Here is a 15,464-nt window from a genome sequence, read left to right on the forward strand (position 1 = left end):
ACCATAGGGGGCGTAGTGATAGTTTTCGGTTGTTCATATAATCCAAGCCATTGAAAAATAGATCTGAATTAAATAGGAAAGCTAGTGTTTTAAAATTGAGCTAATTAAGTACATCTTTCTCTTATAGTTTTACATTAAATATTGTCCACTAGAAGCAATGATATTTTATTTTAAAATCGAGATTGAAATATTTCACATAACATTGTTCATGGAATATGTTTAATCGTTGACTCTACTGATATATTTTGGTGTTGTTGCAATATTTTTGACATAGATGTCACCAAGAGTTTCCGGAAGTTTCTTGTCTTTTGTCTCTGGCAGTAAGAAAACCAGAGCCCCGCTGGCGACAGCGAGGATACCGAATATTCCAAATGTCACCGACAGGCTTGTATACTCCGTCTGAAAGACAGCATCAATGAACAAAGAATAAAAATTGAAATAAATTGGACAGCACTTACGACTTGAATGAAAAATGGCCCCAAAATGGCTCCTAAACTGAAGAATCCCCCGGAAATTCCAACCCCAGTTGATCGAAAGGACGTCGGAAATAGCTCGGGCGTGTACGGGAAAAGGTAGCTTAAGCTGGAGTTGATACAAAATTTTGCCGAAACTACCATAAAGATTTGCGCAGCATGATACCCTACAAGAAAAATTTAGAATTTATTTTAAATTGCCTATAATAAGTTAAGGGCTGCAGAGATAATTGATTTACCCTAAAACTAACAACCGTTGGTTTTGCTTATAAAATAAAAAACCGCTGCGTGATTCGAGTCAACATTCCATTTGTTAGAGTGGGCTACCATTTCAGTTTGGTTGCGTTTCAGATGTAATATTCAAACTGTAATGGCGCAAAAACGAGTGCTTTAATAAAAATAAAAGATCATAATATAATAAAATGGAATGAATATTGTAATGGAATGGAATTGAATGTAATGAAACGTTATATAGTAAATATAATAATAGATTACATATAATAATATACTAAATATAATAATATAGTAAATATAAAAATAAAGTTAATATAATAATATAGTTAATATAATAATAATACAAATATTATAATATAGTAAAGGGAATTGAATATAATATTATGTTATACGTGTGTTTCATAATAGTTTAATATATCATTATATCTTTATTCATATTACAATTATTCGCCAAAATCCATTTTTGGAGACCTTTAAACCACATAAAAATTTTATGGAGGGTTTTTGACAAATTATTTATTCAGAATACAAAGAGATTTATTCTTAAGTTACTAGTATAATTAGCACGCTCAAAAAAGTTAAATCTATTTGGCTCGATTTTCTAGTTTCTAATAAAAGTTATCTTTTTCCTTCATAAGAATTAAGGATAATTAAAGAACTGAGTTACTTTTTGGAACGGCGATTGTGAGAAAGTAAACGACAGCAGTAATTAAGAGCAGTCCACCAAGGAGACGTTTTCGGCCAAAGTACCGTTCGGTCACCAAACAAAAGACCAAACTGGGAATTTCAATAAAAGCTAAAAGGAAGACGTTCAGGAAAACACTACCTCCCAGAGCATCGGCCGTGAGAGCCACTCCAAAGTAAATTAAACCAGTCACGAACCTATAAAATAAAACAGCGTTCCTCAGTAGAAACTCAGCATTTTTAAGCAAGTTCCAAGCGGGAAAACTTCTTTGTAAGTGCTTATTAACCGCTGGAAAATGACGTTAGATTGTGGACTATTTGGCTATGTGTGAAATAAGCTTCGCTACAAAGTGGAGATCTTGCAGTGCTAGTGTCTTCCTATTTTTCCGTTTCACGTCCTTTGTTTAGAGCCATGAGTGCGATATTGCTTATATTCAACGAAAAAACCACCTTTATGTCTAACGTTTTATATCTTAGACCAAGTAGCAGACGGATGTCTCAATCGGTGCTCCTCCAACGCTTTCTTCAACGTCATCTTTGTATGAACATAGAGCCATAGCCGCTAAATTATCTAAATTTCTATCGAAGCCCAGCTAAAGTTAAAAGGGGTGCAGCCTTAAAGGGAATATAACCTGCAAAGCAATCTTTATGGAAGACCCCTTCAATTTTTAAAATCATCCTGTACAGTGGCGCCAAACATTTTTAAAGCCAAAGGCATGAGTGGCCAGAGCTGCAAACGTTGGTGTTCCACACCAAATACCTGAGGTTATATTCCCTTTAACAAAGTTATACACATAAATGTTCGTCATCATGTAGCCTTAGTTTACATAGTTAACTAGTAAACAAAAAAAATTGTTTCTGTTTTTGTGAAATGGATGAGCTAGGCGCGATAACTAACGCTTGCTTCGTTCGAGTACCTTAACACTAGGTTTTCCAATATAGGTTTTGATAAACTGCTTACCTTACTTTACTTTCTTAGTATGGTAGATCTTTTTTTTTTGAAAAAATATAAATCAACGAATAATATCCAACATTTTCCGTTTTATGGACGTGGCTTTTAAAATCATTATCGATTTATACCAGTGAAATTGAGAACTTGAATAAAACAATCCTACTTACCATGCAAAAAATATTATGAGCGATCTTTTTATAATATTGAAAAATCTGATTCCAGCACTATGAGCATTCATCGCTTGAGTCTATTAAATGACAAATATCTTAGCATTTACAATCGATAGAAGTATACTTTTCAAGGTTTTAGAATAAGTTAATTAAATTGGGTTTCAGCTGTTTCCCGCCATTTTGTTAGATAGTGACGTTTGTTTGGAAAAATTACCAACTATTACACATTTCCCCCGGAAGTAAGCTATCCGTATAGGTATTTAGTTAGCTTGCTAGGTTTTTTATCTTCGTGATAAATACATACACTTTATTTTTGCTGCTTGTGCTTTGCCGGTTAAGAACCAACAAAAGTTGGCCTGACAGCACAATACTTCAGCGTTTGTGTCGGTTTAAATTCTGTTGTTGGTCTGATGCGGAATTTGCAAATAAGGGGGTGTTTTCTGGCATTAATTCTTTGTTGTTCTGTTGTTGTTCCATTTGTTTTATCTCGTACTTCCTCCATTTAATTTTTCGAAATGGTTTTGATCAGGAGTTTCAAGATAGTAATATCATTTAAAAGGCTTATCGGCTTAACGGCTTGTTAAAGATGTCATTCGCTCTTAGCTGTTCATTGTTTTGTAGGTTTTCATCAAGTAATAGATAATATCAATACCTTTCATATCATTCATTATCTCTTTATCGGTGTCATAAAAAAATATGTATCTTACAACGGAAGGTAGTCTATCAGAAAACACTTTCGTATATATTTATCTGCATATTTGATTGAAAAATTGCATTACGATTATTTTGATAGATTTCAAACTTTTGAGAGGAATTAGTGAACGTTTGGGGCGGTTGTGTGCTACGCTGGTGTTTTTAGATTGGGGCTGTTTTATAGATCTGCCCCTAAGATAAAGCAGGACACATGAAATCAAACTTTAATTTTGTTCTATACTAATGAAAAACAAAAAAAGATTAAATGTTGGTGTAGTAGATCTCGGGAAGAGATTTTATTAAATATTTAACATACAATTATATGTACCTCAATTATTTTCGTTTTCCGCGTTTTGAGCACTTGGAGCACGTAATACACGTGCCCTTTTTTCAGCATTTTCGTTATTTTAGGCCAAGCAATGGACTATCAGGAGATATCGCAGGTTTCCTCGCTTTGTGGTCTAAAAATTAGCTTTTGATTATAATACCAATCGTTCCTTGGCCTGATTTGTTATGTATAAAATACATTTTTCATTGGCTCGACCTTGGGACTAGGAGTAATCGTTATACATTTTTCGTCGAAGGTAGGTCTCTTTCTGCTTCGTTGTAGAATACCTCTCTGGCCTATTACACAGCAATTAACCTAATTTAACTTACTCTCGGGTAGGTTATTGTTTTCTTTCGGACATTTTATCTATAATCCAGCCAAGGAACAATAAGGCACTATAATCAAGAGCTATAGGCTAGCCTGGCTAGGATGGATTAATATCGGGTAGGACATTACTAGGTGCGTTACGCTAGGTCGAGCCTCGGTACTTCTCCTTATACACCAAAGTGATGAGAGTGGAACACTTCTACAGGCGCTGGTACGCCAGAAATAGACCAATGTGATAAATAGATTCTGGTGTATTAGGAGAAGTACAAAGGCGGTTCACGGCAGAGGCTTCCAATTTTCCCATTGGTATATTTTTGGACCACCAGCGCCTGTAGAAGTGTTCCACCCGCAGCACTCTGGTGTATTAGGAGCTCTTCCGAATGGATAACGTCTCCATGAAATCTTTGGAAATGATCCAGCGTGCCTCTTATGTGGGGAACCCAACGTAGACCTGTGCCATATCGTTCGTGAATGTCCAGCGCTCGAGGAGGAAAGAGCTGTCGAACATTATTTGTTACCCATGGGGACCCTATTTTCCTTCAACAATGTGGGAGATCGCCATCTAGTTGAAAACACGAAGTACCTCCTGAAGCGTTGGTGGTTTAAAATAAAAGACATCAAGCGGGTCAACCAGGGGCGTAGGAACGTTCTAGAAGTTGGAGGGGGCAAAGATACACGAAAAGGGGTCTGGAGAATGGTTTTTAATTTTTTATGGAGTGTAGCTTCTCCGAATGCGTGTGTACTTGTTACTACTATGTAAATTGGCGGGAAAAGACTGAAATTTAAACACAGTTGAGGTTCTATAAACTGTATATGCTTCTAAAATGATAATTTGAGCCTTTTGAAGATTTCAACTGACCAAAGGTTGGAGGGGTAATAAGATTAGTTGCCCCTCCCAGCAAAATTCTATTGAGGGGCATTGCCCCCCCTGCCCCTCCCGGTTCCCACGCCCCTGCGGTCAACTAACCAAACAATAAACCGCCATGTATAGAAACATTTGTAAATAATTTGTTAAATATGCATAATTGTTTTTAACAATTTCAATATATGTTCTAATATAAATATCTATATTTCTAACTTATAATATAATTATTGCCTGTAAGCTTTGCTCCTTCCTGAATGAAAAGGAATTTGGCAAATAAAAATGCATTCATTCATTCATACTAGGAGAAGTACCGAAGCTGGACCACGGGTGAGGCTTCCACCCTGTATATATGTTTTATTTTTACTCACATAGGTATTTGTGTTTATTAATTTTACATGGTACCTAGTCACCGCAACCGCTCTTTTGAACATAGCTTTTCAAACCTTAGAGTTAATATGGGAAACTGATACGTCAATCGGTAGGACATTTCCTTTTAATGAGATTTATCAAGTACCGCTGAAAACAAATAAATTTGGTAAAAGTTAAAACTTGAAAGATTAATAATAAGCACTCAGCAAATTTTTTTGGGAAAATATTAAGTTTGATCAACTATTCGTTCTTCCGTGAAAACGTAGGATACTCAAAAAATCTTACATGTACGAAATTTCGATTATAGCATACCTGAATTTCGTTACTAACTACTTCAAGATCAGCTTTAATTTGATTTTCGTCTACAGGAAGTCTGTTGAATTTTCTGATCCATTTGATTAATTTGAAAGACTTTTTTCCTTTCTGTTGCACTAACAGCCATCTTGGAGATTCAGGAATCAACCTTTTTCGAATCAAATATTGTACTTTAAATACCGGATTTACGGAGAAGCATGTCAAAAATTAAGTGACGCGTTCTTTGGGTCATATTGAGTCGAAAATGACTCATGAACATGGGTCCCAAAATGCATTGTTTCCGAGTAATTGTCCCCAAAAACAGCCTCTAAAACGTGCAGTTTCTATGAAAGTTTCTAATTGAATAAGAATCTTTTTGTTCTTCAAATGTCATGAAACACGAACAAATGTAAATTAATTACAAAAGTTGTTCAAAATGACTACCTTGGACTTCGATACTCCATAGGCCCGTCGTACAAATGATTCTTGAACGAAAAGTATCCAATTAAATTAAAGGAAGAACAGATTGTAGTTCCAATGGAATAGTTTTAGGCACTGACACTGAGGATTTCTGTTTTGCTGCAGGTGTGCGCGCTGGTAGCGTAGGTCTGTAGGAGGCGATGTGTCATCATTGTCAGTTCCATTAATTTGTTTCGCCGGGTTGGGTCCCCCTCACCAGAGAGCCCTTCCTTAGCAATATTCACTCGCTTAAATAAATTTGTGGATTATAGCGGATTGTTTAATTTATTTTTTAAATGATATAATAATAATCAGCTATAATATACCCAAGGCACCACCTTAGGCCTAAGTCATCAAGCGATTTTTAATGCCATTAATCCAGGATTACAATGCGTAGGAGGGTGGTGGCAAGCCCTTCATGCCACGCGAGCCAACAGCTCCCTACACTAACTATTACCATTAACCTCCAAAAGTTTTTATGGAAGGGGTAACCGAAGCACTTGGGGGAAAACCCCTTAAACCAGTGGGGAGTAAACTTGCAAACTCAACGCAGATGGAGAACACAGTTAGAAAAAAGAGTTTGATTATAAACCCCCCCAAGGTTCTTAAAAAAAATTCCACAAATTCAAACCCTCCAAAACCCTTTAACGGAAATTTTCAAACCCACAAGGCTTCAAAATGAGCACTTTTATGATTATAAATTGAACCATTAGAAACCCATTAAAAACTTCCCAGGGTTTGCAACAATACCCCCGTATTTATAGATTAAATTAAAATTAATTAATTTTCGACTTTATAATAAATTCTGGGGATTGCAACTGGCGCGTTTCGAACCCAACCCCTCTAACACGACAGGCGGGCGTTTTACCACAGAACCACCGAAAGATGTATGATTGCAAAGATGTTTGGAGAAACCATTTTGGGGAAAGTCCGTCTTCCTTTACGTTTTATGAAATTATTATACGGCTTGATATCAAATTTTGGCGTAGATGGCGTGAGGTAGTTTAAAACGTGCAGGGTTTGAAAAGGGTTTTAAAAAGTGATAAATTATTATTTTTTTCCATAGGTTCTTAAATTGGAATCCTAAGGGTTTTCCATTGACCTATAGGGGTTTCCTTTAAACATTTAAACCCTTTTCAAACCATGCAAGTTGCCAAAACAAACCTTAAACCCAAAGCAAACCCATGGAAACCCTTTTTTCTAACTGTGTAGTTCCGAGTGTTCACCCAGTGCCACCAGTTGGTATCGAACCCGGCTATTCTTGCTGCAAGGCGATTGTGCTAACCACTCCGCCACCCCATGATATTCCCCTTTGTCTTAAGAAACCTAAAAGACAGTTGCCAAGCCTCCTATTAATATAAATAGATATTGTTTAAAATTGTTTTTTTTTAAGATAATACATAAGCGCGTGACTTTTGTAGGACGTGTCTTTTTGAAAATGTAAAGTGCGCTCGCGATAAATAATGGTGAGTTGTGGTTTTTTAGGATTGATAATTTAGGGCAACGAAAAGAGTTCGGTTATTTTTATTTTTAACGTCTAACAAGGGATCCAAGCTAATTGTGTTCGTAATATAAATACAAATGTGCGTTTATTCGACCTGCAACTCCGATTAAAGACGTAACAAGCCAAATATTCACCACCGTTCTACATTCGTTAGAAAAACGACTTTCGATTTTTAAACCGCGGTCAAGAGGCGCTAACAAGACGGTAACTCACCATCAACCATCACTGAACCCAGTATCAGAACACCTTGCCATCACCGCCTGCAACTTTCCTGAACTTCAAATAATGGTTTCGTTTATGACTTGGACAATATACATTGCATGTACGAAACCATTCTTTGACAAAGCATCTCGTAGAAAACGAAAATACTCCTCACCATTTTGCCTAGGTGGAAGAGCGACAGGTCCAGTTAAAGTGTTACCAACAGTTCCACACCAGACATTAAGGCTAAATTGCTGTTGGTGTGATCTAACAAGTGTCGTGTGAGAGATTCTTTGACTCCACTGATAGTTATTGTACAGATTGATAATGCCATCACGATAAAAATTGAATTTATTATCCGTGAGGATTATAGTCGGAAACTGTGGATCTTCATCGACTCCTTCCACAAACCACTGGCAAAACTCATCTCGCCTAGGATTGTTTGCTTCTTTCAGAGACTGGACCTTTTGCAGGTGGTAACGGTGATACTGTTGACCATGAAGTATTCGCCACACTATGTCGTGATTCACCTCCAATTGCCTTCCCACTTACCGGGTACTTCTTTCAGGATCATTTTCGAAAGTGGTAAGCACATAAATTATAGTCGAATTTTTAATTTTTGACTCTTTATTAATTTATCAATAAATGGAAGTTAATACTATTTTCGGTAGTTTAAAAGCCACGAATAAATGATTATAAGAAAAATTTTAGTTTTAAAGACAAGGTGTAATGACTTCTACGACGTCTTCTTGAACATATTCCGTCCATTCATGATAACTTACTGGTTGAATATGACCACGCTCTCTTAAACGTCTATTGACGGCTTCTATCTGGTTATCGTCTATCGGGGAATTTCTCCTGGCATAACCACCTCGCTTCTTAACTATTACCATGGGTCCCGTCCATAAATCAAATGCATATCCGTGTTCTCAGAGTTAGTGAATTTCACCATAGCATAACGTTATTTTATAATTGAAAATCAACCCTCCCTACTGTTTTTGAAAGTTCGCAGTCTAAAAGAATGACCGGCGTTTGGAAAATGTCCCCCTGGTTTATTGTAGCATATCTAAATACTATTTTACAACTTTTCCTTTTCTCCGTCACTTTTTTAAACTTAAATGAACGTAAAACATTTATTATTTAAGTAATTTCAATTTTTAAAAGTGATATCATCACTGTTAAAAATTGCTGTTAATTTTACAGGAATTTACCTGGCAGAAAGTTTCTGTAAAAATACAGGTTATTTTTCCTGTGAAACTAAGCAAGTAAAAAGCTGCTCTAGGTACGTGAAATATAACGTACAATTAACATTATTTGAAGTAACTGTTTTTCCAAGATGACCCCTGTAGCACATGAAGTCATTTTAGGGTCAGGGTACGGTCGAAAAGTCGTTTTATAGTCGACGACCAAATGCCGACCTAAAAACGTCCGAACGTTTTTCGACACTAAAACTGTAAATCCTTTTTTGGGACTACTGTCGGTATGCCGACCATTATCCGACTTAAAATAGACCTTACATTTAATTATTACCGCTGTAGAACAAAGATTTAGGGTCGCGCTTTGCCAATTAATCGCTCAAAACTGTGAAACTTTGGCGATTTAATAAAACAAATTAAAATATTTTTAAAATAACTTCCTTTCTGTATTATATTTTTTCGAAAAAGATTATATATTCAATCTGAGAATGTTTCCTTATTAAAATTCTCTCATCTCAAGTAGGTTACATTCGTATAGCTAAATATGTTAGGCTAAGATATTATTAATGAAGATTTATTCGTTACTTTTACTAAGCCTCAAGAAACTCTTGAATTCTGTATTCTAGATTCAAGAGCTTTCCGATTGACGGAAATAAACTCATTGTTTCACTCCCGTTCATGGGACTTGACCAACTACATACATGTATATAGCTATTTATATAGCAATATTTGCTGTTTTTATGGTCATTTTCAGTCACTTAAAATATCAAAAAGAAAGTCGTTTCGACGTAATGATACAGTACATTCAAAGTCGGGATGACTTCGTTTCGGGGTCGGTTCTTAGGTTTATTAAAAGGCGGTAAAGAGTCGACGTTTTTTAGGCGGCCGACCCTTTTACCCCTAGGACATTTCGACCCTAAATCCAAAGGTCGGCCGACCGTCGGCCGACTTTAGTGTTTAGTACCTTTTGCCGACGTCGGCCTGACTCTAATTTGCTACAGGGGGGAACGTCTAATTGCTTTTACAGTTATTTTAAAATATAACAGCAGGTAGTTCATTGAGGTTTTTAAGTCTTTGAATCGTATAGTTGAGCAGAACGCTCAAGAGTATATATTTCAGAAATGTGTTTTGTTAATAAACATTCAGAGTGCCTTATATGTGAGCAGTCCATTGCATTTTATAGTGAAAATCTTTACCAATTATAGCATGGCGGTCGCTATTCAGCAGACATCTTTTACGCTCGGGCTTCCGTTGCATTCGGAAAAGGTGAAACTGGTCTGCTGTTAGAATGTCTGGCCTAAATTTTGACTTTTGATATGTTTTTTATTAACTGTAATTATCCATCTTAATCAAAAACGATATAAATTGAGTAGGAGGAGTTTTAGTTCAGCCTTTATGAAATCATAATAAAACTATTTAGATTTCGCGATTGAATAATTAATTAATATTAAAGGGAATATAACCTAAGGTATTTTGTGTGGAACACCAACGTTTGCAGCTCTCGCCGCTCTTGTCGCAACAGTAGACCTTTGAACTTCGATAAAATTCCAAATCGCGTAGCCTCACCGCAGAACATTTGTAATTTACTGAAAATTTACTGTAAATATTACGGTAAATCGACTAACAGGACTAAAGCTGTTGTGTACAGTAAATATCTAGTTACAATTACGGTAAAAGTTGGTATTGGAATTCAACTGTAAAATTTTACAGTAATTTAACAGGAAGCTACGGTAATTTTTAACAGTGCAGATCAAAACGCTCTAATCTGTGAAAATTGCAATTTTCGGGGGTAAGTGCGTGCCAATAACGTTAAGTTGTGAAAATAATACGTGGACAACAATTTTTCCTTATTTTAATACTGAAGTCAAGAAACGTCACGCGACTCGTGACAAGTGTTGAATCACACCAACAGCAATATAGTCGTATTGTTAGTAACTATTTATATGGAACTTACTTTCTTCCACTTAGGCTAAATGGTGAGGCATATGTATGGTTAATACAAGAAACTTTGCCTGAATTACTGGAAGACGTACATTAGCAACTAGGAGGCGAGGAGGCGCATGGGGTAATTGAACGACGGAGCCCCATCACATTGTAGCCGAAAAGAGCGGGAATTTCCTGGGCGCGTCCATGTTTGGTTTTCCGACTTTCAGCCCCTTCCTCCATTACTGATACCCAAAGAGTGGATGCTAGACACCCCGCTGAGGGGCAGAGGCAATGGCCGGCGAGCGGGAGGCAAGTAAGAGGGGTCTAATAATGGCACGAAAAAGAGTGTATATCCCGATACATTGTATCTGGGGACACATTAAAGACTCGGTTCGCAACATCGCTGACCTACGACAATGAATAATTGATGCATGTAAAACTATCCATAACTCGGCTGGAATCTTAGAATGGGTTCAAGAATCGTTTGTAGGTCGTCATTTGGAACAATTTTTGTAATTTAATTAAATTTGTACGTGTTTCATGACATTTGAAGAATAAAATATCCCAATTTATTTAGAAACTTTCATTTAAACAACGGTGACACATCGAAACACCTTTGTTTTACGTAAAATGTAATTTACACACTTATCCTACTTATTCTTATTTAATATCACACTCTTGATACAAGTGTTTGTTTTCTTATCTTTTTCGATAAGAAAAAATGCTTAGTAAAAGGAAAAAAAAAGAATAATTCAGAAACTGCACATTTGCCCATTTTTCGACAATTTGGAGGCCGATTATTTAGGGTCAATTACTCTGAAGCAATTCCTTTTTTGACCCATGTGCATAAGACATTTTCTACTCAAAATGAAACAAAGAACACGTCACTTAATTTTTGACAAGCTTACACGTAACATCCTGTAAATTAGTATTTCTTATACACAATATTTAATACATTTAAAAATCGGCTTAGCTGGCTTTAGTTAAGGCTATCTATGTTATCTTAAACTATTCTTAAGCTCAACTAAAGTTGTTGTATTAAATGTTTTAATATAGTGTGTGGAAAGTATTGGGGAATTGAATATTATAAAAGTAAACATGCATATACAAATAGCTTAAAATTAATAATTTAATGCTCTCTACCAGACAAAACCTGCTGCCAGCTTAAAATATTTGTAAGGAGCAATGTTTGTGATTGGTTTTTAGAGTGAGCAATATCTAAAGTATTCTTTTCTTGAATTGTAATTTGAAAAAGGAAGAATGGCCAACTACATACCAGGCAAATGAAATAACGAAGGAAAACAAGCAGGCTAAGAAAATGTGAAAGTAGTGTTCGTCTCGAATGTAATAGTAGAGACCAGGTAAGAGAGTGTACCCAAACGAGTATCCGAGTGTGCAAGCAATGATGCTAAAGAATCCTCGATATTTATCTCCACACGTCTCCATCACTAAATCAGAAACAATAACCACTGTTCCTTACCTCGCTCGATGACTTAGGCCTAAGGTGGTGACTTTGGTATTTGCCTAGCCGACGAAAATTATTACACACGTCGATAATTCAGTAAATTTTTGGGTGCTGAGATATTTTCCAAGACTTATGATAAATCGGCGTGGGATGATGAACCATCTCTATAGAATGTATCTAGAATTGTTAACTTATTTAAATTTAATATTTAAAATTTTTTTAAGTAGACGCAACTTAATTTTAAAATATTTTTTTATTCTATATTTTAAGTGCTCTGTTTCCCGCTGTGTAATTACGTATTAAGCATTGTTTGCAATATCGTAAGTATTGGTGGAAAATTCAACTTTTTGCATGTACAGAGATTAAATCATACTCGTTATTACACGTATTATTAGTAAAAAACTTAACAGTTCTGATCTCCAAAGTCATTGTAGAATGTCTATTAGAATATTCCATCTAACGCGGCTTAAAGGACCAGCGCCATTAGTGTTTAATTGCCTAAAGACTAAAATGTGACAATTTTATATTAAAAATAAATATATTTTTTTATGAAATATTTTAGAAATAATAAATAAATATTATAAATTTTATTTATTTCGAGATTTAATGACGCTGGTCCATTAAAGCTATACAGTTCTAAAAAAAGATGCACTTACGTATAACCATAACCAGGAAAGTTACCGACTTTCCGCTAAATCCGAACAAGAACTTTGCCACGATATACAGCTCAATTTTGTTCACGAAAACAAACATGAAAACTCCAATTGCTCCGGGAACGAAACTCAGAAAACATAATGGTCTTCTTCCAAATCTATTTTTTGAAGAAAAACATTCTATTATTTCAAGTTTCATAAATTTTTAATTGGAGTACCCAGTATCATCTAAAGGAACTCAAAATATAAATATATGAGTAGGTTATAAGTTTCCCGTATCACATATGGATCAGATATTTTATATTTGGTAGTCAAATAAATTTTAAATGAACGAAATAACCATTTCCTAAAACTAAATGTTTTTATTTGGTCAGGGAATTTATTAATATATAATTTAGATCATAAACAAATAGTATATTCACCTGTCGGAAAGGTAAGAAACAGATATTCCAGCAAAGAGATCACCAGCCTGCTGAATTGAACTGGCCAGAGATATGTACCATTCTTTGTCGCAAACTAGATCGAACTGTGGATATAGGAAAACATCAAGTTATTATCAAGAAATTGATATTCCTTCGTCACTTGTACATAATGACACTAGAGATTTCTATCATATCGAGAATCATTTCATTACAATTGAGTGTACCATAATTTGTTAAATTGCCATGTATAATATTTCATTTGCATAACTTTCCACTTAACGGGCAGAGATATTTAAAATTGTTATTAAAAAGTCAAATTGATTTCTTAAGCTTTTAAGTTATCTTTATTTTAATATTTTAATTAAAGAGCAGAATTCCCCTTCGCCTGTGATGCCAATTTGATAAAACGAATGGGATTAAAATTTGGTTTTACTGTATTTCTAAAGTTCCTATAGAGTGGGATCGTATATCGTAGTAACGCGTAGTGAAATCGAAACGGATTTATTTAAAAACAACAACTTTAATAAACTGGAGGGCAATACTGAAAAATTACAATAATCTTACTAAATTTCACCGCGACTGGTAACATAAATGTACTATTTATTCTCCAAACTCGCGGGAAGGAAAATTGAGCGCGTGTGAGAAAAAGATCTATTCTTTTTATTAAACAAAAGGAGGTAGTGCCTACAAAGGTGCCTGTGACTGCCTGAGAACGACCGTTACAGAGAATGTTGAAGGGGGGGGGGGGCTGTGTAGGTTTTCCAAGAACGGATTGACCAGCGATAGTGGGCTAAAGTTCATAAGACGGTGGGAAAAAGGGGAGGGGGGTTACTTTCAACCAGATAGGGAGTGGGGAAATTCCTACAATGAAAAAGTTGTTTGAAATATTGCCGTACACAAGAAAACGAATTGAAGTAAATGTTTAAACAAAAAAAAACAAATTGCTTTGTAACATTAATATTAAATTAAAATATGTAAGGGGAACTGTTGTGATTTAATAACGCCCAAATCTTTTTTTTTTAAAGTTTAGTGAATATATAAAATCTTAAAAAGTGTTAAAAATGTTTTTTTATAAAATTGAATACAGCCCTTTGAATTCAAAAATTATTTCTTTTGAGTGTTACCAAAGTTTGATTGTTATAGAATTACCCTTTCAATTAATGTGGTGTCTTTAGCGAAATCGCGGCTGCTGTAAGTCCAATGGTGGCAGAGTTTCGTCTGAGTCACGCCAGGTGATGTTGTGTTCACTACCATACGGCATTGATCTACGTTATCTTTGAAATCTGGATCAGTACATTGATATTCCATTTGAGGAGTCATGAAGGTAATGCACATTGTGGCCATGGCTATGAAAATTCCAAATAAGCAGATCCAAATTGTAAAAAGTTTTTGATATAGTCCAAAATCCCCAATTATTTGACTGACATCGGTAGGCTTTGTATGGCTGTCAACTAAAAACAAAAATTAACAACTTGTCAAGAGAATAATAAGAGATACACATCAAATCTTTTATACCATGACTAAACGATACAAGTTAAATACCAAAAACCCTATTATAAGGGACATTTTATGGTACGAAATGTATTTATATCACAAGTAAATGGTTCATTTTCTTCTGATTATTTCGTAAATTAAAAATTCAAAAACTATATAAATCAATTTACAAAATGAAGAAAGAAATTAATTTGCATTAGTACAAATGAAGAACGCACTTTGAGAGACCTAATTGTAAATGAGACGTAAAACATATGGTTTAAAATTGACAGTAAAATATTTTCCAAAATCAGAAGTCTCTAATTAGCAGTTTCATCGTAGGAAGGGCTATCTAGTCAAATGAGTCCCCCATGAGGGATGTTAAAGTGCATCATGAGGAAGTAGATGCCCAGTGCATTGATTTGTGCAGGGGTTTCCAACGCCGTTTAAAAGTCAATACATTCAGGGAGCTCTACTCCCATGCTGGTTTTGGGTTTAAGAATACGCGTCTATTAGGAAAGGAACGATTTCCCAAAACGTGAAAGAATCCTGAACAAATTAAACAAAGTTGAAAGTTTAATACTGATATTTTGGGGTGATCTTTTGGTCTAAAGCTTGTTTTCCACTGGCGCGCGCAACGACGCGTTTCTCAGCTTTGAAACGTTCAAACGTTTTTACGTGAGTAAAGAAAATAACATTATGACGCGCGCTAGTGGAAAACAAGCTTTACACATTCTCCAGGTAAATTCCGTTTTGACCAAAATCTCGTTCGACCG

General features: G+C 35.4%; 1 protein-coding gene across 1 annotated transcript; it reads right to left on the bottom strand.

Annotated features, from left to right (window-relative positions):
- Positions 1-219: 219 nt before the first annotated feature.
- Positions 220-14,559, bottom strand: LOC149951593 (organic anion transporter 3-like). The gene is made up of 10 exons (XM_090169602.1): positions 14,365-14,559; positions 13,216-13,319; positions 12,797-12,951; positions 8,336-8,481; positions 7,722-8,041; positions 5,408-5,558; positions 2,511-2,590; positions 1,375-1,589; positions 459-640; positions 220-399 (listed from the first exon to the last, which is right to left on the bottom strand). The coding sequence occupies exons 1-10, from the start codon at positions 14,557-14,559 to the stop codon at positions 220-222; spliced, it is 1,728 nt and encodes a 575-aa protein (XP_090025728.1).
- Positions 14,560-15,464: the final 905 nt, after the last annotated feature.

The sequence above is a fragment of the Leiobunum rupestre genome, chromosome 3 (genome assembly GCF_980474605.1).
Source record: "Leiobunum rupestre chromosome 3, qqLeiRupe1.1.hap1, whole genome shotgun sequence".
In the NCBI taxonomy this organism is placed as follows: domain Eukaryota; kingdom Metazoa; phylum Arthropoda; class Arachnida; order Opiliones; family Sclerosomatidae; genus Leiobunum; species Leiobunum rupestre.